General features: G+C 48.4%; 1 protein-coding gene across 4 annotated transcripts in view; it reads right to left on the bottom strand.

Moving 5' to 3' along the window:
- The window catches only part of LOC139415803 (LIM domain containing preferred translocation partner in lipoma), a 469,906-nt gene that overhangs the window by 203,837 nt on the left and 238,276 nt on the right, over positions 1-27,793 (bottom strand). For all 4 annotated transcript variants that reach the window (XM_071164099.1, XM_071164015.1, XM_071164180.1 and 1 more), the window contains 3 exons: positions 6,923-7,183; positions 5,537-5,693; positions 1,579-1,808 (listed from right to left, as the gene is read on the bottom strand). In XM_071164099.1, the coding sequence (XP_071020200.1) occupies positions 1,579-1,808; positions 5,537-5,693; positions 6,923-7,183 (648 nt within the window). The remainder of the gene's footprint in view (positions 1-1,578; positions 1,809-5,536; positions 5,694-6,922; positions 7,184-27,793) is intronic.

The raw sequence follows: 27,793 nt of genomic DNA on the forward strand, positions 1-27,793 counted from the left end.
TGGGTCAGTGTGTAGTTGTGTTGGGTCAGTGTGTAGTTGTGTAGGGTCAGTGTGTAGTTGTGTAGTTGTGTAGGGTCAGTGTGTAGTTGTGTAGTTGTGTAGAGTCAGTGTGTAGTTGTGTAGCGTCAGTGTGTAGTTGTGTAGCGTCAGTGTGTAGTTGTGTAGGGTCAGTGTGTAGTTGTGTAGTTGTGTAGGGTCAGTGTGTTGGGTCAGTGTGTTGGGTCAGTGTGTAGTTGTGTAGGGTCAGTGTGTAGTTGTGTAGTTGTGTAGGGTCAGTGTGTAGGGTCAGTGTTTAGTTGTGTAGGGTCAGTGTGTAGTTGTGTAGTTGTGTTGGGTCAGTGTGTAGATGTGTTGGGTCAGTGTGTAGATGTGTTGGGTCAGTGTGTAGTTGTGTAGGGTCAGTGTGTAGTTGTGTAGTTGTGTAGGGTCAGTGTGTAGTTGTGTTGGGTCAGTGTGTAGTTGTGTTGGGTCAGTGTGTAGTTGTGTAGGGTCAGTGTGTAGTTGTGTAGGGTCAGTGTGTAGTTGTGTAGCGTCAGTGTGTAGTTGTGTAGGGTCAGTGTGTAGATGTGTTGGGTCAGTGTGTAGTTGTGTAGGGTCAGTGTGTAGTTGTGTAGTTGTGTAGGGTCAGTGTGTAGTTGTGTTGGGTCAGTGTGTAGTTGTGTTGGGTCAGTGTGTAGTTGTGTAGGGTCAGTGTGTAGTTGTGTAGGGTCAGTGTGTAGTTGTGTAGTTGTGTAGGGTCAGTGTGTAGTTGTGTAGTTGTGTCGGGTCAGTGTGTAGTTGTGTAGAGTCAGTGTGTAGTTGTGTAGCGTCAGTGTGTAGTTGTGTAGGGTCAGTGTGTAGTTGTGTTGGGTCAGTGTGTAGTTGTGTCGGGTCAGTGTGTAGTTGTGTCGGGTCAGTGTGTAGTTGTGTTGGGTCAGTGTGTAGTTGTGTTGGGTCAGTGTGTAGTTGTGTTGGGTCAGTGTGTAGTTGTGTAGCATCAGTGTGTAGTTGTGTAGGGTCAGTGTGTAGGGTCAGTGTGTAGGGTCAGTGTTTAGTTGTGTAGGGTCAGTGTGTAGTTGTGTTGGGTCAGTGTGTAGTTGTGTTGGGTCAGTGTGTAGATGTGTCGGGTCAGTGTGTAGTTGTGTCGGGTCAGTGTGTAGTTGTGTAGGGTCAGTGTGTAGTTGTGTAGGGTCAGTGTGTAGTTGTGTAGGGTCAGTGTGTAGTTGTGTAGTTGTGTCGGGTCAGTGTGTAGTTGTGTAGTTGTGTTGGGTCAGTGTGTAGTTGTTTAGGGTCAGTGTGTAGTTGTGTAGGGTCAGTGTGTAGTTGTGTAGGGTCAGTGTGTAGTTGTGTAGTTGTGTTGGGTCAGTGTGTAGTTGTGTAGGGTCAGTGTGTAGTTGTGTAGGGTCAGTGTGTAGTTGTGTAGGGTCAGTGTGTAGTTGTGTAGCGTCAGTGTGTAGTTGTGTAGTTGTGTCGGGTCAGTGTGTAGTTGTGTAGCGTCAGTGTGTAGTTGTGTAGGGTCAGTGTGTAGTTGTGTAGTTGTGTCGGGTCAGTGTGTAGTTGTGTAAGGTCAGTGTGTAGTTGTGTAGGGTCAGTTCTTACCCTCTGTGGGGCGAGGTGTACAGGAGGCGCCAGGCTGGCAGGAGGGTCAGTGATGTAGGTCTTCTTCGGGACAGGTTGTGGGAAGCCCTGCTGGGTAGGAGCAGCAGCATAGCTCGGCTGGGGTCTCCAGGTATTCCCTGGTTCTCCCCCGTACCCTCCTGGTTCTCCCCCGTACCCTCCTGGTTCTCCCCCGTACCCTCCTGCTCCCGGGTAGGCCTGCTCTGGGTAGCCTGACACAAATATACATTCATTTAATGTGCCTTTTTTTTTTAACCAGGTAAGTCATTGAGAACATATTCTCTTTTACAATAATGACTTGTACATGATACCAACGTATTGAAAAAATACAATAATTACACGATATCTGTCATTGTAACACAAACTGAATTGTAAACACAATAAAAATGCATTCTATCGTGCCTTTGCTTTCACAGTGTCTTTGCTACCCGGTCTTTGCTTTCACAGTGTCTTTGCTTTCACAGTGTCTTTGCTACCCGGTCTTTGCTTTCACAATGTCTTTGCTTTCACAGTGTCTTTGCTTTCACAGTGTCTTTGCATTCACAGTGTCTTTGCTTTCACAGTGCCTTTGCTTTCACAGTGCCTTTGCTTTCACAGTGTCTTTGCTACCCGGTCTTTGCTTTCACAGTGTCTTTGCTTTCACAGTGTCTTTGCTTGCACAGTGTCTTTGCTTTCACAGTGTCTTTGCTTTCACAGTGTATTAGCTTTCACAGTGTATTAGCTTTCACAGTGTCTTTGCTTTCACAGTGCCTTCGCTTTCACAGTGCCTTTGCTTTCACAGTGTATTTGCTTTCACAGTGCCTTTGCTTTCACAGTGTCTTTGCTTTCACAGTGTCTTTGCTTTCACAGTGTCTTTGCTACCCGGTCTTTGCTTTCACAGTGCCTTTGCTTTCACAGTGCCTTTGCTTTCACAGTGCCTTTGCTTTCACAGTGTCTTTGCTACCCGGTCTTTGCTTTCACAGTGTATTTGCTTTCACAGTGCCTTTGCTTTGACAGTGCCTTTGCTTTCACAGTGTCTTTGATTTCACAGTGTATTTGCTTTCAGTGTATTTGCTTTCACAGTGCCTTTGCTTTCACAGTGCCTTTGTTTTCACAGTGCCTTTGCTTTCACAGTGCCTTTGCTTTCACAGTGCCTTTGCTTTCACAGTGTCTTTGCTTTCACAGTGTCTTTGCTACCCGGTCTTTGCTTTCACAGTGTCTTTGCTTTCACAGTGCCTTTGCTTTCACAGTGTCTTTGCTTTCACAGTGTCTTTGCTTTCACAGTGTCTTTGCTACCCGGTCTTTGCTTTCACAGTGTCTTTGCTTTCACAGTGTCTTTGCTTTCACAGTGTCTTTGCTACCCGGTCTTTGCTTTCACAGTGTCTTTGCTTTCACAGTGTCTTTGCTTTCACAGTGTCTTTGCTTTCACAGTTTTCCGCCTCAGTTGGTAGAGACCGCCTCAGTTGGTAGATATGTCTCAGTTGGTAGATATGTCTCAGTTGGTAGAGACCGCCTCAGTTGGTAGAGACCACCTCAGTTGGTAGAGACCGCCTCAGTTGGTAGATATGTCTCAGTTGGTAGAGACCACCTCAGTTAGTAGATATGTCTCAGTTGGTAGAGACCGCCTCAGTTGGTAGATATGTCTCAGTTGGTAGAGACAGCCTCAGTTGGTAGAGACCGCCTCAGTTGGTAGATATGTCTCAGTTGGTAGAGACCGCCTCAGTTGGTAGAGACCGCCTCAGTTGGTAGAGACCGCCTCAGTTGGTAGAGACCGCCTCAGTTGGTAGATATGTCTCAGTTGGTAGATATGTCTCAGTTGGTAGATATGTCTCAGTTGGTAGAGACCACCTCAGTTGGTAGATATGTCTCAGTTGGTAGAGACCGCCTCAGTTGGTAGATATGTCTCAGTTGGTAGAGACCGCCTCAGTTGGTAGATATGTCTCAGTTGGTAGAGACCGTCTCAGTTGGTAGAGACCGCCTCAGTTGGTAGAGACCGCCTCAGTTGGTAGAGACCGCCTCAGTTGGTAGATATGTCTCAGTTGGTAGATATGTCTCAGTTGGTAGAGACCGCCTCAGTTGGTAGAGACCACCTCAGTTGGTAGAGAACGCCTCAGTTGGTAGATATGTCTCAGTTGGTAGATATGTCTCAGTTGGTAGATATGTCTCAGTTGGTAGAGACCACCTCAGTTGGTAGATATGTCTCAGTTGGTAGAGACCGCCTCAGTTGGTAGATATGTCTCAGTTGGTAGAGACCGCCTCAGTTGGTAGATATGTCTCAGTTGGTAGAGACAGCCTCAGTTGGTAGAGACCGCCTCAGTTGGTAGATATGTCTCAGTTGGTAGAGACCGCCTCAGTTGGTAGAGACCGCCTCAGTTGGTAGAGACCGCCTCAGTTGGTAGAGACCGCCTCAGTTGGTAGATATGTCTCAGTTGGTAGAGACCGCCTCAGTTGGTAGATATGTCTCAGTTGGTAGAGACCGCCTCAGTTGGTAGAGACCGCCTCAGTTGGTAGAGACCGCCTCAGTTGGTAGATATGTCTCAGTTGGTAGAGACCGCCTCAGTTGGTAGATATGTCTCAGTTGGTAGAGACCGCCTCAGTTGGTAGAGACCGCCTCAGTTGGTAGAGACTGCCTCAGTTGGTAGAGACCGCCTAGGTTGGTAGAGTATGGTGCTTGCAATGCCAGGGTTGTGGGTTCAATTCCCATGTTGGACCAGTATGGGAAAAAGTAGAGAAATGTATCCACTCACTACTGTAAGTTGAGCGTCTGCTATAAATGACTAAAATGTAATAGCCATAAAGAACTTATATATATGTAACATTATGGTTTATTTCACTTTTGTTTATTATCTATTTCACTTGCTTTGGCCTCTGTTAACATATGTTTCCCATAGCAATGAAGCCCTATGAATTGAATTCATTCAATTCCTCTCAATTTCAATGTTAGGTAAATTCAAAAAATGTAATTCCCATTTCAATATTATCCTCGATTGCGGTTGTAAATTTTAAAAAAAAAAAATTGTCCATTGAGCTGAGAGAAAAGTTGTAGTTTTAAAACGAATTTCCTGGAATTCCATGCATTTTGCCATGGCTAATGCTGTTCTCCTCTGCTCAAACAAACAGCATAACAAAATCAACGGGCAGGTGCCGGGAACGTCCATTTTTCAAATGTAATTTTCGATTCTCACTGACCGTCTAGATTTTATTCGATTGTTAGTTCTCAAAGATGGCATTCTCTATCTGGTTTTGGTCATTTACCTGGACACTGAAACTGTTTTTCAATCCCGAAAATCATCACTTAGCCAGCCCGCCTAAGAATTTTCTACATAGAAAAGACCCTGTAATTAGCTCCAATGGCTGTACAATTTCTACCATGTTAAAGGGATAGATCGAGATTTTTGGAATGAAGCCATTTATCTACTTGCCCAGAGTTGGATGAACAGGAACAGCTGACTTGCCTAGTTAAATAAAGGTAAAATAAAATACTGGATGCAGAGACATAAAAATGGTATCCACAAAATGGTATTCTGTTCAAAATGATATTCTGTTGCAGCTCGCGATATTTCCCCCCAAAATAGTTTTCTAAAATAACTAAATATAAAACGGTGTTTCTACACCTGCATTGCTTGCTGTTTTGGGGTTTTAGGCTGGGTTTCTGTACAGCACTTTGAGATATCAGCTGATGTACGAAGGGCTATATAAATAAATTTGATTTGATTTGATCTGCGGACGTATAGAACTAGATGAAATGACTAAAAACTAATCCATTAAGTGGACAATCACTTTTTTTGTTTCTATTTTTTTACAATTCCAATTCAATTCCAAATCAAACAGTCTAATTCCAATTCCATAACTTTAAGATTGTGAAAATAAGAATTGGATTCAATCTAAATTCTCCACTTCATGAATTCAATAATTGAATGTGAAGTTCTAATTAAACCCTGATGTCTGGTAGGGTAGTCACCTTGAGGAGCGAAGCCAGGCTGGGGAGGCCCATAGGCGAAATCAGGGCCCCTGGGCTGGGCAGCCATGTACTGGACCGGGCTCCTGTTGGGCTGCTGGGAAAACTGTTGGGGGGGCCCAGGGGACTGGTGCTGGGGCCCGGGCTGGGCAGACCTCACCTGGGGAAAAGAAGAAGATTACTAAGAGTTTTTACATTTTTCCTTTTTCCCAACCTCTGTGAGAGACTCCACTGAGCTTGAAGGGCTCTGTGAGACACTCAGCTGAGCTTAAAGGGCTCTGTGAGAGACTCCACTGAGCTTGAAGGGCTCTGTGAGACACACAGCTGAGCTTGAAGGGCTCTGTGAGAGACTCCACTGAGCTTAAAGGGCTCTGTGAGACACTCAGCTGAGCTTAAAGGGCTCTGTGAGAGACTCCACTGAGCTTGAAGGGCTCTGTGAGACACACAGCTGAGCTTGAAGGGCTCTGTGAGACACTCAGCTGAGCTTAAAGGGCTCTGTGAGAGACTCCACTGAGCTTGAAGGGCTCTGTGAGAGACTCCACTGAGCTTGAAGGGCTCTGTGAGACACACAGCTGAGCTTAAAGGGCTCTGTGAGAGACTCCACTGAGCTTGAAGGGCTCTGTGAGAGACTCCACTGAGCTTGAAGGGCTCTGTGAGACACACAGCTGAGCTTGAAGGGCTCTGTGAGAGACTCCACTGAGCTTGAAGGGCTCTGTGAGACACTCAGCTGAGCTTAAAGGGCTCTGTGAGAGACTCCACTGAGCTTGAAGGGCTCTGTGAGACACACAGCTGAGCTTGAAGGGCTCTGTGAGACACTCAGTTGAGCTTAAAGGGCTCTGTGAGAGACTCCACTGAGCTTGAAGGGCTCTGTGAGACACACAGCTGAGCTTAAAGGGCTCTGTGAGAGACTCCACTGAGCTTGAAGGGCTCTGTGAGAGACTCCACTGAGCTTGAAGGGCTCTGTGAGAGACTCCACTGAGCTTGAAGGGCTCTGTGAGACACACAGCTGAGCTTGAAGGGCTCTGTGAGAGACTCCACTGAGCTTAAAGGGCTCTGTGAGACACTCAGCTGAGCTTAAAGGGCTCTGTGAGAGACTCCACTGAGCTTGAAGGGCTCTGTGAGACACTCAGCTGAGCTTGAAGGGCTCTGTGAGACATACAGCTGAGCTTGAAGGGCTCTGTGAGACACACAGCTGAGCTTAAAGGGCTCTGTGAGACACTCAGCTGCAGTGCAGTGCCCAAAGATAAAATGGCAGTAAGATAGGATCAAGGACTTGATAGCAATGACTGCAAGTGATCTGTTTGCTATTGATCTTATAGCAATGAGACAGAAAATTGGGAAAATAAAGACAGATAGATAGATTGATTCATTAAAATGATTGATTGACACCTGTACGTTGAAGGTGGGCTGGCTGGGGGTGGAGGCTGTGGCGTAGGAGGCTGGGACTGGCTGGGGGGCCGTCTGGAACTGGGGCCTGGCCAGTATGGAGGCTGAGGAGGAGTTCTCCGCTTGGGGCCGGGGCAGTGTTCCGCCTGGGGCCCCGGCCTTGGGAGAGGACTTCTTGGTGGCCGTCAGAGGAGGCTGGGTGGGGATGACCATACGTTTGTACCCTGTCACCGGAGCGTTGGGACTGGTCAGAGTTCCAGAGTTCTGTAAAATAGAACGATTTTTAAATCAAATACCCTTTCCTTTAATACAAACACTGAGTGTTCCTGCTGCTCAAATGAAGTTAGGAGGCAGGCTGGGTAGTTAGCCATCAGCCCAGGCTGGGTAGTTAGTTTGGAGATTGATCTGGAGGAAACAGGCTGGGTAGTTAGCCATCAGCCCAGGCTGGGTAGTTAGTCTGGAGATTGATATGGAGGAAACAGGCTGGGTAGTTAGTCTGGAGATTGATATGGAGGAAACAGGCTGGGTAGTTAGTCTGGAGATTGATATGGAGGAAACAGGCTGGGTAGTTAGTCTGGAGATTGATATAGAGGAAGCAGGCTGGGTAGTTAGTCTGGATATTGATATAGAGGAAGCAGGCTGGGTAGTTAGTCTGGAGATTGATATGGAGGAAGCTGGCTGGGTAGTTAGTCTGGAGATTGATATGGAGGAAACAGGCTGGGTAGTTAGTCTGGAGAATGATGTAGAGGAAGCAGGCTGGGTAGTTAGTCTGGAGATTGATATGGAGGAAGCTGGCTGGGTAGTTAGTCTGGAGATTGATATGGAGGAAGCTGGCTGGATAGTTAGTCTGGAGATTGATATGGAGGAAACAGGCTGGGTAGTTAGTCTGGAGATTGATATGGAGGAAGCAGGCTGGGTAGTTAGTCTGGAGATTGATATGGAGGAAGCAGGCTGGGTAGTTAGTCTGGAGATTGATATGGAGGAAACAGGCTGGGTAGTTAGTCTGGAGATTGATGTAGAGGAAACAGGCTGGGTAGTTAGTCTGGAGATTGATGTAGAGGAAACAGGCTGGGTAGTTAGCCCAGAGATTGATATGGAGGAAGCAGGCTATCAATCTCCAGACTAACTACCCAGCCTGTTTCCTCCATATCAATCTCCAGACTAACTACCCAGCCTGTTTCCTCCATATCAATCTCTGGGCTAACTACTCAGCCTGTTTCCTCTATATCAATCTCTAGACTAACTACCCAGCCTGTTTCCTCCATAGTAGTTAACCCAGCCTGTTTCCTCTATATCAATCTCCAGACTAACTACTCAGCCTGTTTCCTCCATATCAATCTCCAGACTAAATACCCAGCCTGTTTCCTCTATATCAATCTCTGGGCTAACTACCCAGCCTGTTTCCTCCATATCAATCTCCAGACTAACTACCCAGCCTGTTTCCTACATATCAATCTCTGGACTAACTACCCAGCCTGTTTCCTCTATATCAATCTCCAGACTAACTACCCAGCCTGTTTCCTCCATATCAATCTCTGGGCTAACTACCCAGCCTGTTTCCTCTATATCAATCTCCAGACTAACTGCCCAGCCTGTTTCCTTCATATCAATCTCCAGACTAACTACCCAGCCTGTTTCCTCCATATCAATCTCCAGACTAACTACCCAGCCTGTTTCCTCCATAGCCTGGGCTGATGGCTAACTACCCAGCCTGCTTCTTCCATATCAATCTCCAGACTAACTACCCAGCCTGTTTCCTCCATATCAATCTCTGGGCTAACTACCCAGCCTGGGCTGATGGCTAACTACCCAGCCTGCTTCCTCCATATCAATCTCTGGGCTAACTACCCAGCCTGGGCTGATGGCTAACTACCCAGCCTGTTTCCTCCATATCTATCTCTGGGCTAACTACCCAGCCTGCTTCCTCCATATCGATCTCCGGGCTACCTCGGTCTGACTCCAACATGGCACCCGTTTCCCTATATAGTGCCTGTAAGGTGAACTACTTAAGTAGTGCACTATATAGGGAAAAGGGTGCCATTTGGGACTCAACCCTGGACAGCAAAAGCCCTCACTACCCTGGCCCAATTCCTCCAGGCATAAACTAAGGGTAGTAAAGCATGCTAGCAGGGAGGGAGGGAGGGAGGGAGGGAGGGAGGGAGGGGATAAATTGTTGGGTGGAGGACGCCATGACAGTACGTTGGCAGTGCTAGAGGAAAATGGTGCTGACTGTAGCTGGCTGGGGTGAGGACGGTGGTAAATCCTAGAGATATGTTGTCCCAGTGATCCCTGGCGAGGGAAGAGGAAACAACTGGACTCTCAGTAACAGGAAATGAGTTCCTCAGTAGCTCAATGCTGAGCAATATCTCACCATTGACGTGTCCAATTTCTATATTTTTTGGAGGGTGACTTCTTTCCCCACACAGGAGATGTGTGTGTCAGATTGAGATTCACAGTGTGTAATAGTGAATGGCTACAGGTGTGCTTGCAGGGTAACAGTGAACCTCTCAGGCTTGTGACACTGGTATGTTGTGGTTCAATGCCTCTCAGTTAGTGAATTAAAGATGTGTTGGATTGGTGATCTCAGGCCAGGACTGAGGGAGGGAAGAGGCCACTACGGAAAACTATTAATCTCTGAATTAGGACAGGAGTTCCTCACTGGCTCGATGCAGGACAGAGAACGTGTGTGACTCAAATGGTATCTTCCTCTTTATATAATGTCTCACCCTGATTCACCTGTCTTGTTCTTGTCTCCACCCCCCACCAGGTGTCTCCACCCCCCACCAGGTGTCTCCACCCTGATTCACCTGTCTTGTTCTTGTCTCCACCCCCCACCAGGTGTCTCCACCCCCCACCAGGTGTCTCCACCCCCCACCAGGTGTCTCCACCCCCCACCAGGTGTCTCACCCTGTTTCACCTGTCTTGTTCTTGTCTCCACCCCCCACCAGGTGTCCCACCCTGATTCACCTGTCTTGTTCTTGTCTCCACCCCCCACCAGGTGTCCCACCCTGATTCACCTGTCTTGTTCTTGTCTCCACCCCCCACCAGGTGTCTCCACCCCCCACCAGGTGTCCCACCCTGATTCACCTGTCTTGTTCTTGTTTCCACCCCCCACCAGGTGTCCCACCCTGATTCACCTGTCTTGTTCTTGTCTCCACCCCCCACCAGGTGTCCCACCCTGATTCACCTGTCTTGTTCTTGTCTCCACCCCCCACCAGGTGTCTCCACCCCCCACCAGGTGCCTCATCCTGTTTCACCTGTCTTGTTCTTGTCTCCACCCCCCACCAGGTGTCTCCACCCCCCACCAGGTGTCTCCACCCCCCACCAGGTGTCTCCACCCCCCACCAGGTGTCTCCACCCCCCACCAGGTGTCTCCACCCCCCACCAGGTGTCTCACTCTGTTTCACATGTCTTGTTCTTGTCTTCACCCCCCACCAGGTGTCTCCACCCCCCACCAGGTGTCTCCACCCCCCACCAGGTGTCTCCACCCCCCACCAGGTGTCTCACTCTGTTTCACCTGTCTTGTTCTTGTCTCCACCCCCCACCAGGTGTCTCACTCTGTTTCACCTGTCTTGTTCTTGTCTCCATCCCCCACCAGGTGTCTCCACCCTGTTTCACATGTCTTGTTCTTGTCTCCACCCCCCACCAGGTGTCCCACCCTGATTCACCTGTCTTGTTCTTGTCTCCACCCCCCACCAGGTGCCTCAACCTGTTTCACATGTCTTGTTCTTGTCTCCACCCCCCACCAGGTGTCTCCACCCCCCACCAGGTGTCTCCACCCCCCACCAGGTGTCCCACCCTGATTCACCTGTCTTGTTCTTGTCTCCACCCCCCACCAGGTGTCCCACCCTGATAGACCTGTCTCGTTCTTGTCTCCACCCCCCACCAGGTGTCTCCTCCCCCCACCAGGTGTCTCCACCCCCCACCAGGTGTCTCCACCCCAGACCAGGTGTCCCACCCTGATTCACCTGTCTTGTTCTTGTCTCCACCCCCCACCAGGTGTCCCACCCTGATTCACCTGTCTTGTTCTTGTCTCCACCCCCCACCAGGTGTCTCCACCACCCACCAGGGGTCCCACCCTGATTCACCTGTCTTGTTCTTGTCTCCACCCCCCACCAGGTGTCCCACCCTGATTCACCTGTCTTGTTCTTGTCTCCACCCCCCACCAGGTGTCCCACCCTGTTTCACCTGTCTTGTTCTTGTCTCCACCCCCCACCAGGTGTCCCACCCTGATTCACCTGTCTTGTTCTTGTCTCCACCCCCCACCAGGTGTCTCCACCCCCCACCAGGTGCCTCACCCTGTTTCACCTGTCTTGTTCTTGTCTCCACCCCCAACCAGGTGTCTCCACCCTGTTTCACATGTCTGGTTCTTGTCTCCACCCCCCACCAGGTGTCTTCACCCCCCACCAGGTGTCCCACCCTGTTTCACATGTCTTGTTCTTGTCCACCCCCCACCAGGTGTCTTCACCCCCCACCAGGTGTCTCACTCTGTTTCACCTGTCTTGTTCTTGTCTCCACCCCCCACCAGGTGTCTCCACCCCCAACCAGGTGTCTCCACCCCCCACCAGGTGTCTCCACCCCCCACCAGGTGTCCCACCCTGTTTCACCTGTCTTGTTCTTGTCTCCACCCCCCACCAGGTGTCCCACCCTGATTCACCTGTCTTGTTCTTGTCTCCACCCCCCACCAGGTGTCCCACCCTGTTTCACTTGCCTTGTTCTTGTCTCCACCCCCCACCAGGGGTCCCACCCTGATTCACCTGTCTTGTTCTTGTCTCCACCCCCCACCAGGTGTCTCCACCCCCCACCAGGTGTCTCACTCTGATTCACCTGTCTTGTTCTTGTCTCCACCCCCCACCAGGTGTCTCCACCCCCCACCAGGTGTCTCCACCCTGATTCACCTGTCTTGTTCTTGTCTCCACCCCCCACCAGGTGTCTCCACCCCCCACCAGGTGTCTCACCCTGTTTCACCTGTCTTGTTCTTGTCTCCACCCCCCACCAGGTGTCCCACCCTGATTCACCTGTCTTGTTCTTGTCTCCACCCCCCACCAGGTGTCCCACCCTGATTCACCTGTCTTGTTCTTGTCTCCACCCCCCACCAGGTGTCTCCACCCCCCACCAGGTGTCCCACCCTGATTCACCTGTCTTGTTCTTGTTTCCACCCCCCACCAGGTGTCCCACCCTGATTCACCTGTCTTGTTCTTGTCTCCACCCCCCACCAGGTGTCCCACCCTGATTCACCTGTCTTGTTCTTGTCTAAACCCCCCACCAGGTGTCTCCACCCCCCACCAGGTGCCTCATCCTGTTTCACCTGTCTTGTTCTTGTCTCCACCCCCCACCAGGTGTCTCCACCCCCCACCAGGTGTCTCCACCCCCCACCAGGTGTCTCCACCCCCCACCAGGTGTCTCCACCCCCCACCAGGTGTCTCCACCCCCCACCAGGTGTCTCACTCTGTTTCACCTGTCTTGTTCTTGTCTCCACCCCCCACCAGGTGTCTCACTCTGTTTCACCTGTCTTGTTCTTGTCTCCACCCCCCACCAGGTGTCTCCACCCTGTTTCACATGTCTTGTTCTTGTCTCCACCCCCCACCAGGTGTCCCACCCTGATTCACCTGTCTTGTTCTTGTCTCCACCCCCCACCAGGTGCCTCAACCTGTTTCACATGTCTTGTTCTTGTCTCCACCCCCCACCAGGTGTCTCCACCCCCCACCAGGTGTCTCCACCCCCCACCAGGTGTCCCACCCTGATTCACCTGTCTTGTTCTTGTCTCCACCCCCCACCAGGTGTCCCACCCTGATAGACCTGTCTCGTTCTTGTCTCCACCCCCCACCAGGTGTCTCCTCCCCCCACCAGGTGTCTCCACCCCCCACCAGGTGTCTCCACCCCCCACCAGGTGTCCCACCCTGATTCACCTGTCTTGTTCTTGTCTCCACCCCCCACCAGGTGTCCCACCCTGATTCACCTGTCTTGTTCTTGTCTCCACCCCCCACCAGGTGTCTCCACCCCCCACCAGGTGTCCCACCCTGATTCACCTGTCTTGTTCTTGTCTCCACCCCCCACCAGGTGTCCCACCCTGATTCACCTGTCTTGTTCTTGTCTCCACCCCCCACCAGGTGTCCCACCCTGTTTCACCTGTCTTGTTCTTGTCTCCACCCCCCACCAGGTGTCCCACCCTGATTCACCTGTCTTGTTCTTGTCTCCACCCCCCACCAGGTGTCTCCACCCCCCACCAGGTGCCTCACCCTGTTTCACCTGTCTTGTTCTTGTCTCCACCCCCAACCAGGTGTCTCCACCCTGTTTCACATGTCTGGTTCTTGTCTCCACCCCCCACCAGGTGTCTTCACCCCCCACCAGGTGTCCCACCCTGTTTCACATGTCTTGTTCTTGTCCACCCCCCACCAGGTGTCTTCACCCCCCACCAGGTGTCTCACTCTGTTTCACCTGTCTTGTTCTTGTCTCCACCCCCCACCAGGTGTCTCCACCCCCAACCAGGTGTTTCCACCCCCCACCAGGTGTCTCCACCCCCCACCAGGTGTCCCACCCTGTTTCACCTGTCTTGTTCTTATCTCCACCCCCCACCAGGTGTCCCACCCTGATTCACCTGTCTTGTTCTTGTCTCCACCCCCCACCAGGTGTCCCACCCTGTTTCACTTGCCTTGTTCTTGTCTCCACCCCCCACCAGGGGTCCCACCCTGATTCACCTGTCTTGTTCTTGTCTCCACCCCCCACCAGGTGTCTCCACCCCCCACCAGGTGTCTCACTCTGATTCACCTGTCATGTTCTTGTCTCCACCCCCCACCAGGTGTCCCACCCTGTTTCACCTGTCTTGTTCTTGTCTCCACCCCCCACCAGGTGTCACACTCTGATTCACCTGTCTTGTTCTTGTCTCCACCCCCCACCAAGTGTCTCCACCCCCCACCAGGTGTCCCACCCTGTTTCACCTGTCTTGTTCTTGTCTCCACCCCCCACCAGGTGTCTCCACCCCCCACCAGGTGTCTCCACCCCCCACCAGGTGTCTCCACCCTGATTCACATGTCTTGTTCTTGTCTCCACCCCCCACCAGGTGTCCCACCCCGTTTCACCTGTCATGTTCTTGTCTCCACCCCCCACCAGGTGTCTCCACCCCCCACCAGGTGTCTCACCCTGATTCACCTGTCTTGTTCTTGTCTCCACCCCCCACCAGGTGTCCCACCCTGATTCACCTGTCTTGTTCTTGTCTCCACCCCCCACCAGGTGTCTCACCCTGTTTCACCTGTCTTGTTCTTGTCTCCACCCCCTACCAGGTGTCTCACCCTGATTCACCTGTCTTGTTCTTGTCTCCACCCCCCACCGGGTGTCTCACCCTGATTCACCTGTCTTGTTCTTGTCTCCACCCCCCACCAGGTGTCCCACCCTGATTCACCTGTCTTGTTCTTGTCTCCACCCCCCACCAGGTGTCTCACCCTGATTCACCTGTCTTGTTCTTGTCTCCACCCCCCACCAGGTGTCTCACCCTGATTCACCTGTCTTATTCTTGTCTCCACCCCCCACCAGGTGTCTCCACCCCCCACCAGGTGTCCCACCCTGATTCACCTGTCTTGTTCTTGTCTCCACCCCCCACCAGGTGTCTCCACCCCCCACCAGGTGTCCTACCCTGATTCATCTGTCTTGTTCTTGTCTCCACCCCCCACCAGGTGTCCCACCCTGATTCACCTGTCTTGTTCTTGTCTCCACCCCCCACCAGGTGTCTCACCCTGATTCACCTGTCTTGTTCTTGTCTCCACCCCCCACCAGGTGTCTCACCCTGATTCACCAGTCTTGTTCTTGTCTCCACCCCCCACCAGGTGTCTCACCCTGATTCACCTGTCTTGTTCTTGTCTCCACCCCCCACCAGGTGTCTCACCCTAATTCACCTGTCTTGTTCTTGTCTCCACCCCCCACCAGGTGTCTCCACCCCCCACCAGGTGTCCCACCCTGATTCACCTGTCTTGTTCTTGTCTCCACCCCCCACCAGGTGTATCCACCCCCCACCAGGTGCCTCACCCTGTTTCACCTGTCTTGTTCTTGTCTCCACCCCCAACCAGGTGTCTCCACCCTGTTTCACATGTCTTGTTCTTGTCTCCACCCCCCACCAGGTGTCTCCACCCCCCACCAGGTGTCCCACCCTGTTTCACATGTCTTGTTCTTGTCTCCACCCCCCACCAGGTGTCTTCACCCCCCACCAGGTGTCTCACTCTGTTTCACCTGTCTTGTTCTTGTCTCCACCCCCCACCAGGTGTCTCCACCCCCCACCAGGTGTCCCACCCTGTTTCACCTGTCTTGTTCTTGTCTCCACCCCCCACCAGGTGTCCCACCCTGATTCACCTGTATTTTTCTTGTCTCCACCCCCCACCAGGTGTCCCACCCTGTTTCACTTGCCTTGTTCTTGTCTCCACCCCCCACCAGGGGTCCCACCCTGATTCACCTGTCTTGTTCTTGTCTCCACCCCCCACCAGGTGTCTCACTCTGATTCACCTGTCTTGTTCTTGTCTCCACCCCCCACCAGGTGTCTCCACCCCCCACCAGGTGTCCCACCCTGTTTCACCTGTCTTGTTCTTGTCTCCACCCCCCACTAGGTGTCTCCACCCCCCACCGGGTGTCTCCACCCTGATTCACATGTCTTGTTCTTGTCTCCACCCCCCACCAGGTGTCCCACCCTGTTTCACCTGTCATGTTCTTGTCTCCACCCCCCACCAGGTGTCTCCACCCCCCTCCAGGTGTCTCTCCCTGATTCACCTGTCTTATTCTTGTCTCCACCCCCCACCAGGTGTCCCACCCTGATTCACCTGTCTTGTTCGTCTCCACCCCCCACCAGGTGTCTCACCCTGATTCACCTGTCTTGTTCTTGTCTCCACCCCACACCAGGTGTCTCACCCTGATTCACCTGTCTTGTTCTTGTCTCCACCCCCCACCAGGTGTCTCCACCCCCCACCAGGTGTCCTACCCTGATTCACCTGTCTTGTTCTTGTCTCCACCCCCCACCAGGTGTCCCACCCTGATTCACCTGTCTTGTTCTTGTCTCCACCCCCCACCAGGTGTCTCACCCTGATTCACCTGTCTTGTTCTTGTCTCCACCCCCCACCAGGTGTCTCACCCTGATTCACCTGTCTTGTTCTTGTCTCCACCCCCCACCAGGTGTCCCACCCTGATTCACCTGTCTTGTTCTTGTCTCCACCCCCCACCAGGTGTCTCACCCTGATTCACCTGTCTTGTTCTTGTCTCCACCCCCCACCAGGTGTCTCACCCTGATTCACCTGTCTTGTTCTTGTCTCCACCCCCCACCAGGTGTCTCCACCCCCCACCAGGTGTCCCACCCTGATTCACCTGTCTTGTTCTTGTCTCCACCCCCCACCAGGTGTCCCACCCTGATTCACCTGTCTTGTTCTTGTCTCCACCCCCCACCAGGTGTCTCCACCCCCCACCAGGTGTCCCACCCTGATTCACCTGTCTTGTTCTTGTCTCCACCCCCCACCAGGTGTCCCACCCTGATTCACCTGTCTTGTTCTTGTCTCCACCCCCCACCAGGTGTCTCACCCTGTTTCACCTGTCTTATTCTTGTCTCCACCCCCCACCAGGTGTCTCACCCTGTTTCACCTGTCTTGTTCTTGTCTCCACCCCCCACCAGGTGTCCCACCCTGATTCACATGTCTTGTTCTTGTCTCCACCCCCCACCAGGTGTCTCCACCCCCCACCAGGTGTCCCACCCTGATTCACCCGTCTTGTTCTTGTTTCCACCCCCCACCAGGTGTCCCACCCTGATTCACCTGTCTTGTTCTTGTCTCCACCCCCCACCAGGTGTCTCACCCTGATTCACTTGCCTTGTTCTTGTCTCCACCCCCCACCAGGTGTCTCCACCCCCCACCAGGTGTCTCCACCCCCAATAGGTGTCCCACCCTGATTCACCTGTCTTGTTATTGTCTCCACCCCCTACCAGGTGTCTCCACCCCCCACCAGGTGTCTCCACCTCCCACCAGGTGTCTCCACCCCCCACCAGGTGTCCCACCCTGATTCACCTGTCTTGTTCTTGTCTCCACCCCCCACCAGGTGTCCCACCCTGATTCACCTGTCTTGTTCTTGTCTCCACCCCCCACCAGGTGTCTCCACCCCCCACCAGGTGTCCTACCCTGATTCACCTGTCTTGTTCTTGTCTCCACCCCCCACCAGGTGTCCCACCCTGATTCACCTGTCTTGTTCTTGTCTCCACCCCCCACCAGGTGTCTCACCCTGATTCACCTGTCTTGTTCTTGTCTCCACCCCCCACCAGGTGTCTCACCCTGATTCACCTGTCTTGTTCTTGTCTTCACCCCCCACCAGGTGTCCCACCCTGATTCACCTGTCTTGTTCTTGTCTCCACCCCCCACCAGGTGTCTCACCCTGATTCACCTGTCTTGTTCTTGTCTCCACCCCCCACCAGGTGTCTCACCCTGTTTCACCTGTCTTGTTCTTGTCTCCACCCCCCACCAGGTGTCTCACCCTGTTTCACCTGTCTTGTTCTTGTCTCCACCCCCCACCAGGTGTCCCACCCTGATTCACATGTCTTGTTCTTGTCTCCACCCCCCACCAGGTGTCTCCACCCCCCACCAGGTGTCCCACCCTGATTCACCCGTCTTGTTCTTGTTTCCACCCCCCACCAGGTGTCCCACCCTGATTCACCTGTCTTGTTCTTGTCTCCACCCCCCACCAGGTGTCTCACCCTGATTCACTTGCCTTGTTCTTGTCTCCACCCCCCACCAGGTGTCTCCACCCCCCACCAGGTGTCTCCACCCCCCACCAGGTGTCCCACCCTGATTCACCTGTCTTGTTATTGTCTCCACCCCCTACCAGGTGTCTCCACCCCCCACCAGGTGTCTCCACCTCCCACCAGGTGTCTCCACCCCCCACCAGGTGTCCCACCCTGATTCACCTGTCTTGTTCTTGTCTCCACCCCCCACCAGGTGTCCCACCCTGATTCACCTGTCTTGTTCTTGTCTCCACCCCCCACCAGGTGTCTCCACCCCCCACCAGGTGTCCTACCCTGATTCACCTGTCTTGTTCTTGTCTCCACCCCCCACCAGGTGTCCCACCCTGATTCACCTGTCTTGTTCTTGTCTCCACCCCCCACCAGGTGTCTCACCCTGATTCACCTGTCTTGTTCTTGTCTCCACCCCCCACCAGGTGTCTCACCCTGATTCACCTGTCTTGTTCTTGTCTTCACCCCCCACCAGGTGTCCCACCCTGATTCACCTGTCTTGTTCTTGTCTCCACCCCCCACCAGGTGTCTCACCCTGATTCACCTGTCTTGTTCTTGTCTCCACCCCCCACCAGGTGTCTCACCCTGATTCACCTGTCTTGTTCTTGTCTCCACCCCCCACCAGGTGTCTCCACCCCCCACCAGGTGTCCCACCCTGATTCACCTGTCTTGTTCTTGTCTCCACCCCCCACCAGGTGTCCCACCCTGATTCACCTGTCTTGTTCTTGTCTCCACCCCCCACCAGGTGTCTCCACCCCCCACCAGGTGTCTCCACCCCCCACCAGGTGTCCCACCCTGATTCACCTGTCTTGTTCTTTCCAGTGTGTTACCAGTTCGTCTCGTTTTGTCAGGTCTTACCAGCGTTTTTCCAGTGTGTTACCAGTGTGTTACCAGTGTGTTACCAGCGTGTTTCCAGTGTGTTACCTGATCTCGTTCTTATTTTCTAGTCTTCCCGGTTTTGACCTGTCCTGACCCTGAGCCCGCCTGCCGTTCTGTCCCTGATTGACTCTGTCCTTGGATTACGAACCTCGACCTGCCCTTTGCCTGACCCTTTGTTATAATAAATATTCTGAGAATCAAACTATCTGCCTCCTGTGTCTGGGTCATATCCTGAGTCGTGATAATATAGTGCACTACTTTAAACCAGTGCCCTGGTCATAAGTAGTGCACTATAATATAGGGAACAGTGTGGTACTAGGACAGAGGCAAGGTCAGCAGGTCCTCAGTGGTTCCACACTGTACAGAGAATGTCTCAGCAGAACAGCTTGGTCCAACTCAGAGAGAATTCATTTGTACATTTTCTATGTTTTTGGGTGACCTTTTGGGTGACCTTTTCCCCACACAAGGTTTGATTTGGTTACCAAGGATCATTAAGTTAAAAATAATGAGTGCAGTTAACATGTAAGATACAATGACTTTACAGGACATAAATGATGTGTGTTTCAGTACAGACGTGATGTTGTGATGTGTGTTTCAGTACAGACGTGATGTTGTGATGTGTGTTTCAGTACAGACGTGATGTTGAGATGTGTGTTTCAGTACAGACGTGATGTTGTGATGTGTGTTTCAGTACAGACGTGATGTTGTGATGTGTGTTTCAGTACAGACATGATGTTGTGATGTGTGTTTCAGTACAGACGTGATGTTGTGATGTGTGTTTCAGTACACCACTACAGACATGATGTTGTGATGTGTGTTTAACTACAGACGTGATGTTGTGATGTGTGTTTCACTACAGACGTGATGTTGTGATGTGTGTTTCAGTACAGACGTGATGTTGTGATGTGTGTTTCAGTACAGACGTGATGTTGTGATGTGTGTTTCAGTACAGACGTGATGTTGTGATGTGTGTTTCAGTACAGACATGATGTTGTGATGTGTGTTTCAGTACACCACTACAGACGTGATGTTGTGATGTGTGTTTAACTACAGACGTGATGTTGTGATGTGTGTTTCAGTACAGACGTGATGTTGTGATGTGTGTTTCAGTACACCACTACAGACGTGATGTTGTGATGTGTGTTTCAGTACAGACATTATGTTGTGATGTGTGTTTCAGTACAGACATGATGTTGTGATGTGTGTTTCAGTACACCACTACAGACATGATGTTGTGTAACACAGTGCGCCCCATCACACACAACTAAACCGTGTCATCTACAACCAGCCTTTATCTTATCGGTGTCAGACTGTCAGACGACCTAAAAAAGATATGTCATTAACCTTGACTGATCCTATTAGGGCTGACGCCTTAAGGGTGGGAAAAGGAATCAATTACTAATTGTTACTGCAGTATGTAACATCTTACGTGCTTTATTAAAACTATACACAATGTTGCTAATGAAAGTGGGTGGGAAACGAATACGCATTAGAGGTTGAACCTCGATAACAATCGATATCGATACCTTTTATTCCTAATGTGTCAAGGTGAGTAACACTAGCAACAGTCTTTGTTCCTCGCACGGTTCCATCGTAAACACAGTGGAGGGATTCTTAAAGAACATTATTGTGCCGATAATGAAGGACAAACGGATTCCATTACTAATATACCATAGAAAATATGAAGCAGCATCCAGATAAGAGGCAGTAGGTTTTGGTGTCAGGTCTTCATGGAGTGAGATACATTTTTTAATAACATGCGACTGAGAGTCTCCCAACTCAACTCCAGATAATCTGAAGAGCAAAGGCCAAGCAGATGAGAGGAGGAGAGGAGAGGAGAGAGGAGAAAAGAGGAGAGGAGAGAGGAGAAAAGAGGAGAGGAGAGAGGAGACGAGGGGAGAGGAGAGAGGAGAAAAGAGGAGAGGAGAGAGGAGACGAGGGGAGAGGAGAGGAGAGAGGAGACGAGGAGAGAGGAGAAGAGGGGAGAGGAGAAAAGAGGAGAGGAGAGAGGAGAAGAGGGGAGAGGAGAAAAGAGGAGAGGAGAGAGGAGAAGAGGGGAGAGGAGAAAAGAGGAGAGGAGAGAGGAGAAGAGGGGAGAGGAGAAAAGAGGAGAGGAGAGAGGAGAAGAGGGGAGAGGAGAAAAGAGGAGAGGAGAGAGGAGAAAAGAGGAGAGGAGAGGAGAAGAGGGGAGAGGAGAAAAGAGGAGAGGAGAAAAGAGGAGAGGAGAGAAAAGAGGGGAGGAGAGAAAAGAGGGGAGGAGAGAAGAGAAGAAAAGAGAAGAGAGAGGGGAGGAGAGGAGAGGAGAAGAGAGGATGAGGGGGATGAGAGAAGAGGGGAGAGGAAGAGATGGGGGAGGAGAGAGGAGAGGAAAAGAGGAGGCGAGAATAGAGGAGAGGAGGAGGACCCTAAAGGAACCAACCACATGAAAACACATCATGCTCTCAACCTGATTTCTGTTTCACTGATTAGCGCTAGTGATGTTTATTTAATAATGCGTCTGTCTGCAGATGTACGGAGAGAGAAAAAAAAAGCCCTTCAGGAAGTGAAATTAGTCAATTTAAATGTTTCATGGTTTTTAAATACTCTAGATTATTAATTTATCTTTAAAGGCCTTAGAACCTAACATTGACTTAGCAGAGAACTGGAAAATGCAAATGGAAGACCTCAAAATAATTACATTGTCACGGTGAATGTTCCAGCACTTAGATTAAGAGAACAAATTCAATCGTTTTATGAGGTGATGAAACTGGAAACGGAATACAATCTGCAGAAAAAGAGTTGCTTCTACAGTGGAAATGATTTACATGTTATCTGAATGACGAGAGATACTTGTTCAATTACAGCGAGTGACGGGTCACGTGTTTTCAATGTCAAATCAAATCACATTTCATTGGTCACAAACAACGTGTCTAGTCGATGTTACTGCGAGTGTAGCGATATGCTTGTGCTTCTAGTTTCCACGGTGCAGTAATAACCAACACATTCACAACGTATACCCAATACACAAGTATACCCAATACACAAGTATACCCAATACACACAAAGGTAAGTAAAGAACGGACTTAAGAATATATTAGAAACATGGATAAGCAATGTCAGAGCAGCATAGACTAAGATAAGGTATCGAGTACAGTATAGAGTACAGTATATACATACTGTATGAGATGAGTAATGCATAGACTAAGATAAGGTATCGAGTACAGTATAGAGTACAGTATATACATACTGTATGAGATGAGTAATGCATAGACTAAGATAAGGTATTGAGTACAGTATAGAGTACAGTATATACATACTGTATGAGATGAGTAATGCATAGACTAAGATAAGGTATCGAGTACAGTATAGAGTACAGTATATACATACTGTATGAGATGAGTAATGCATAGACTAAGATAAGGTATCGAGTACAGTATAGAGTACAGTATATACATACTGTATGAGATGAGTAATGCATAGACTAAGATAAGGTATCGAGTACAGTATATACATACTGCCAGACATAGAGGAGGACATAGAGGTGGTATATAAACCAGCAACACGGACATAGAGGAGGTATATTAACCAGCAACACAGACATGGAGGTGGTATATGAACCAGCAACACAGACATAGAGGTGGTATATGAACTAGCAACACAGACATAGAGGTATATTAACCAGCAACACAGACATAGAAGAGGTATATGAACCAGCAACCCCAACATAGAGGAGGTATATTAACCAGCAACACAGACATAGAGGTGGTATATTAACCAGCAACACATACATAGAGGAGGTATATTAACCAGCAACACAGACATAGAGGTGGTATATGAACCAGCAACAGACATAGAGGTGGTATATTAACCAGCAACACAGATGTAGACAGGTTCGACAGGTATTCAACTACTAGAGGGATTACACAGGTATTCAACTACTAGAGGGATTAGAAAGGTATTCAACTACTAGAGGGATTAGAAAGGTATTCAACTACTAGAGGGATTAGACAGGTATTCAACTACTAGAGGGACTAGAAAGGTATTCAACTACTAGAGGGATTAGACAGGTATTCAACTAACTACTAGAGGGATTAGACAGGTATTCAACTAACTACTAGAGGGATTAGACAGGTATTCAACTAACTACTAGAGGGATTAGACAGGTATTCAACTAACTACTAGAGGGATTAGACAGGTATTCAACTAACTACTAGAGGGATTAGACAGGTATTCAACTAACTACTAGAGGGATTAGACAGGTATTCAACTAACTACTAGAGGGATTAGACAGGTATTCAACTAACTACTAGAGGGATTAGACAGGTATTCAACTACTAGAGGGATTAGACAGGTATTCAACTAACTACTAGAGGGATTACACAGGTATTCAACTAACTACTAGAGGGATTACACAGGTATTCAACTAACTACTAGAGGGATTACACAGGTATTCAACTAACTACTAGAGGGATTACACGGGTATTCAACTAACTACTAGAGGGATTAGAAAGGTATTCAACTACTAGAGGGATTAGAAAGGTATTCAACTACTAGAGGGATTAGAAAGGTATTCAACTACTAGAGGGATTAGAAAGGTATTCAACTACTAGAGGGATTAGAAAGGTATTCAACTACTAGAGGGATTAGACAGGTATTCAACTACTAGAGGGATTAGACAGGTATTCAACTACTAGAGGGATTAGACAGGTATTCAACTACTAGAGGAATTAGACAGGTATTCAACTAACTACTAGAGGGATTAGACAGGTATTCCACTACTAGAGGGATAAGACAGGTATTCCACTACTAGAGGGAATAGACAGGTATTCAACTACTAGAGGGATTAGACAGATATTCCACTACTAGAGGGATTAGACAGGTATTCCACTACTAGAGGGATTAGACAGGGATTCAACTAACTACTAGGGGGATTAGACAGGTATTCAACTACTAGAGGGATTAGACAGGTATTCAACTAACTACTAGAGGGATTAGACAGGTGTTCAACTACTAGAGGGGTTAGACAGGTATTCAACAACTAGAGGGGTTAGACAGGTATTCAACTAGTAGAGGGGTTATTCAACTACTAGAGGGATTAGACAGGTATTCAACTACTAGAGGGATTACACAGGTATTCAACTAACTACTAGAGGGATTAGACAGTTATTCAACTACTAGAGGGATTAGACAGGTATTCAACTAACTACTAGAGGGATTACACAGGTATTCAACTAACTACTAGAGGGATTAGACAGGTATTCAACTACTAGAGGGATTACACAGGTATTCAACTAACTACTAGAGGGATTAGACAGGTATTCAACTAACTACTAGAGGGATTAGGCAGGTATTCAACTAACTACTAGAGGGATTAGACAGGTATTCAACTACTAGAGGGATTAGACAGGTATTCAACTACTAGAGGGATTAGACAGGTATTCAAATACTAGAGGGATTAGACAGGTATTCAACTACTTCAGGAATTAGACAGATATTCAACTAACTACTAGAGGGATTAGACAGATATTCAACTAACTACTAGAGGGATTAGACAGGTATTCCACTACTAGAGGGATTAGACAGGTATTCAACTATTAGAGGGTCTAGACAGGTATTCAACTAACTACTAGAGGGATTACACAGGTATTCAACTAACTACTAGAGGGATTACACAGGTATTCAACTAACTACTAGAGGGATTACACGGGTATTCAACTAACTACTAGAGGGATTAGAAAGGTATTCAACTACTAGAGGGATTAGAAAGGTATTCAACTACTAGAGGGATTAGAAATGTATTCAACTACTAGAGGGATTAGACAGGTATTCAACTATGAGAGGGATTAGAAAGGTATTCAACTACTAGAGGGATTAGAAAGGTATTCAACTACTAGAGGGATTAGAAAGGTATTCAACTACTAGAGGGATTAGACAGGTATTCAACTACTAGAGGGATTAGACAGGTATTCAACTACTAGAGGGATTAGACAGGTATTCAACTACTAGAGGAATTAGACAGGTATTCAACTAACTACTAGAGGGATTAGACAGGTATTCCACTACTAGAGGGATTAGACAGGTATTAAACTATTAGAGGGACTAGACAGGTATTCAACTAACTACTAGAGGGATTAGACAGGTATTCCACTACTAGAGGGATTAGACAGGTATTCAACAACTAGAGGGGTTAGACATGTATTCAACTACTAGAGGGATTAGACAGATATTCCACTACTAGAGGGATTAGACAGGTATTCAACTATTAGAGGGACTAGACAGGTATTCAACTAACTACTAGAGGGATTAGACAGGTATTCCACTACTAGAGGGATAAGACAGGTATTCCACTACTAGAGGGAATAGACAGGTATTCAACTACTAGAGGGATTAGACAGATATTCCACTACTAGAGGGATTAGACAGGTATTCCACTACTAGAGGGATTAGACAGGGATTCAACTAACTACTAGGGGGATTAGACAGGTATTCAACTACTAGAGGGATTAGACAGGTATTCAACTAACTACTAGAGGGATTAGACAGGTGTTCAACTACTAGAGGGGTTAGACAGGTATTCAACAACTAGAGGGGTTAGACAGGTATTCAACTAGTAGAGGGGTTAGACAGGTATTCAACTACTAGAGGGATTAGACAGGTATTCAACTACTAGAGGGATTACACAGGTATTCAACTAACTACTAGAGGGATTAGACAGTTATTCAACTACTAGAGGGATTAGACAGGTATTCAACTAACTACTAGAGGGATTACACAGGTATTCAACTAACTACTAGAGGGATTAGACAGGTATTCAACTACTAGAGGGATTAGACAGGTATTCAACTAACTACTAGAGGGATTAGACAGGTATTCAACTAACTACTAGAGGGATTAGACAGGTATTCAACTACTAGAGGGATTAGACAGGTATTCAACTACTAGAGGGATTAGACAGGTATTCAACTACTAGAGGGATTAGACAGGTATTCAACTAACTACTAGAGGGATTACACAGGTATTCAACTAACTACTAGAGGGATTACACAGGTATTCAACTAACTACTAGAGGGATTACACGGGTATTCAACTAACTACTAGAGGGATTAGAAAGGTATTCAACTACTAGAGGGATTAGAAAGGTATTCAACTACTAGAGGGATTAGAAATGTATTCAACTACTAGAGGGATTAGACAGGTATTCAACTATGAGAGGGATTAGAAAGGTATTCAACTACTAGAGGGATTAGAAGGTATTCAACTACTAGAGGGATTAGAAAGGTATTCAACTACTAGAGGGATTAGACAGGTATTCAACTACTAGAGGGATTAGACAGGTATTCAACTACTAGAGGGATTAGACAGGTATTCCACTACTAGAGGGATAAGACAGGTATTCCACTACTAGAGGGAATAGACAGGTATTCAACTACTAGAGGGATTAGACAGATATTCCACTACTAGAGGGATTAGACAGGTATTCCACTACTAGAGGGATTAGACAGGGATTCAACTAACTACTAGGGGGATTAGACAGGTATTCAACTACTAGAGGGATTAGACAGGTATTCAACTAACTACTAGAGGGATTAGACAGGTGTTCAACTACTAGAGGGGTTAGACAGGTATTCAACAACTAGAGGGGTTAGACAGGTATTCAACTAGTAGAGGGGTTAGACAGGTATTCAACTACTAGAGGGATTAGACAGGTATTCAACTAACTACTAGAGGGATTACACAGGTATTCAACTAACTACTAGAGGGATTAGACAGGTATTCAACTACTAGAGGGATTACACAGGTATTCAACTAACTACTAGAGGGATTAGACAGGTATTCAACTAACTACTAGAGGGATTAGGCAGGTATTCAACTAACTACTAGAGGGATTAGACAGGTATTCAACTACTAGAGGGATTAGACAGGTATTCAACTACTAGAGGGATTAGACAGGTATTCAAATACTAGAGGGATTAGACAGGTATTCAACTACTTCAGGAATTAGACAGATATTCAACTAACTACTAGAGGGATTAGACAGATATTCAACTAACTACTAGAGGGATTAGACAGGTATTCCACTACTAGAGGGATTAGACAGGTATTCAACTATTAGAGGGTCTAGACAGGTATTCAACTAACTACTAGAGGGATTACACAGGTATTCAACTAACTACTAGAGGGATTACACAGGTATTCAACTAACTACTAGAGGGATTACACGGGTATTCAACTAACTACTAGAGGGATTAGAAAGGTATTCAACTACTAGAGGGATTAGAAAGGTATTCAACTACTAGAGGGATTAGAAATGTATTCAACTACTAGAGGGATTAGACAGGTATTCAACTATGAGAGGGATTAGAAAGGTATTCAACTACTAGAGGGATTAGAAAGGTATTCAACTACTAGAGGGATTAGAAAGGTATTCAACTACTAGAGGGATTAGACAGGTATTCAACTACTAGAGGGATTAGACAGGTATTCAACTACTAGAGGGATTAGACAGGTATTCAACTACTAGAGGAATTAGACAGGTATTCAACTAACTACTAGAGGGATTAGACATGTATTCCACTACTAGAGGGATTAGACAGGTATTCAACTATTAGAGGGACTAGACAGGTATTCAACTAACTACTAGAGGGATTAGACAGGTATTCCACTACTAGAGGGATTAGACAGGTATTCAACAACTAGAGGGGTTAGACATGTATTCAACTACTAGAGGGATTAGACAGATATTCCACTACTAGAGGGATTAGACAGGTATTCAACTATTAGAGGGACTAGACAGGTATTCAACTAACTACTAGAGGGATTAGACAGGTATTCCACTACTAGAGGGATAAAACAGGTATTCCACTACTAGAGGGAATAGACAGGTATTCAACTACTAGAGGGATTAGACAGATATTCCACTACTAGAGGGATTAGACAGGTATTCCACTACTAGAGGGATTAGACAGGGATTCAACTAACTACTAGGGGGATTAGACAGGTATTCAACTACTAGAGGGATTAGACAGGTATTCAACTAACTACTAGAGGGATTAGACAGGTGTTCAACTACTAGAGGGGTTAGACAGGTATTCAACAACTAGAGGGGTTAGACAGGTATTCAACTAGTAGAGGGGTTAGACAGGTATTCAACTACTAGAGGGATTAGACAGGTATTCAACTACTAGAGGGATTACACAGGTATTCAACTAACTACTAGAGGGATTAGACAGTTATTCAACTACTAGAGGGATTAGACAGGTATTCAACTAACT

This window comes from Oncorhynchus clarkii, chromosome 1 (assembly GCF_045791955.1).
Source record: "Oncorhynchus clarkii lewisi isolate Uvic-CL-2024 chromosome 1, UVic_Ocla_1.0, whole genome shotgun sequence".
Lineage (NCBI taxonomy): Eukaryota > Metazoa > Chordata > Actinopteri > Salmoniformes > Salmonidae > Oncorhynchus > Oncorhynchus clarkii.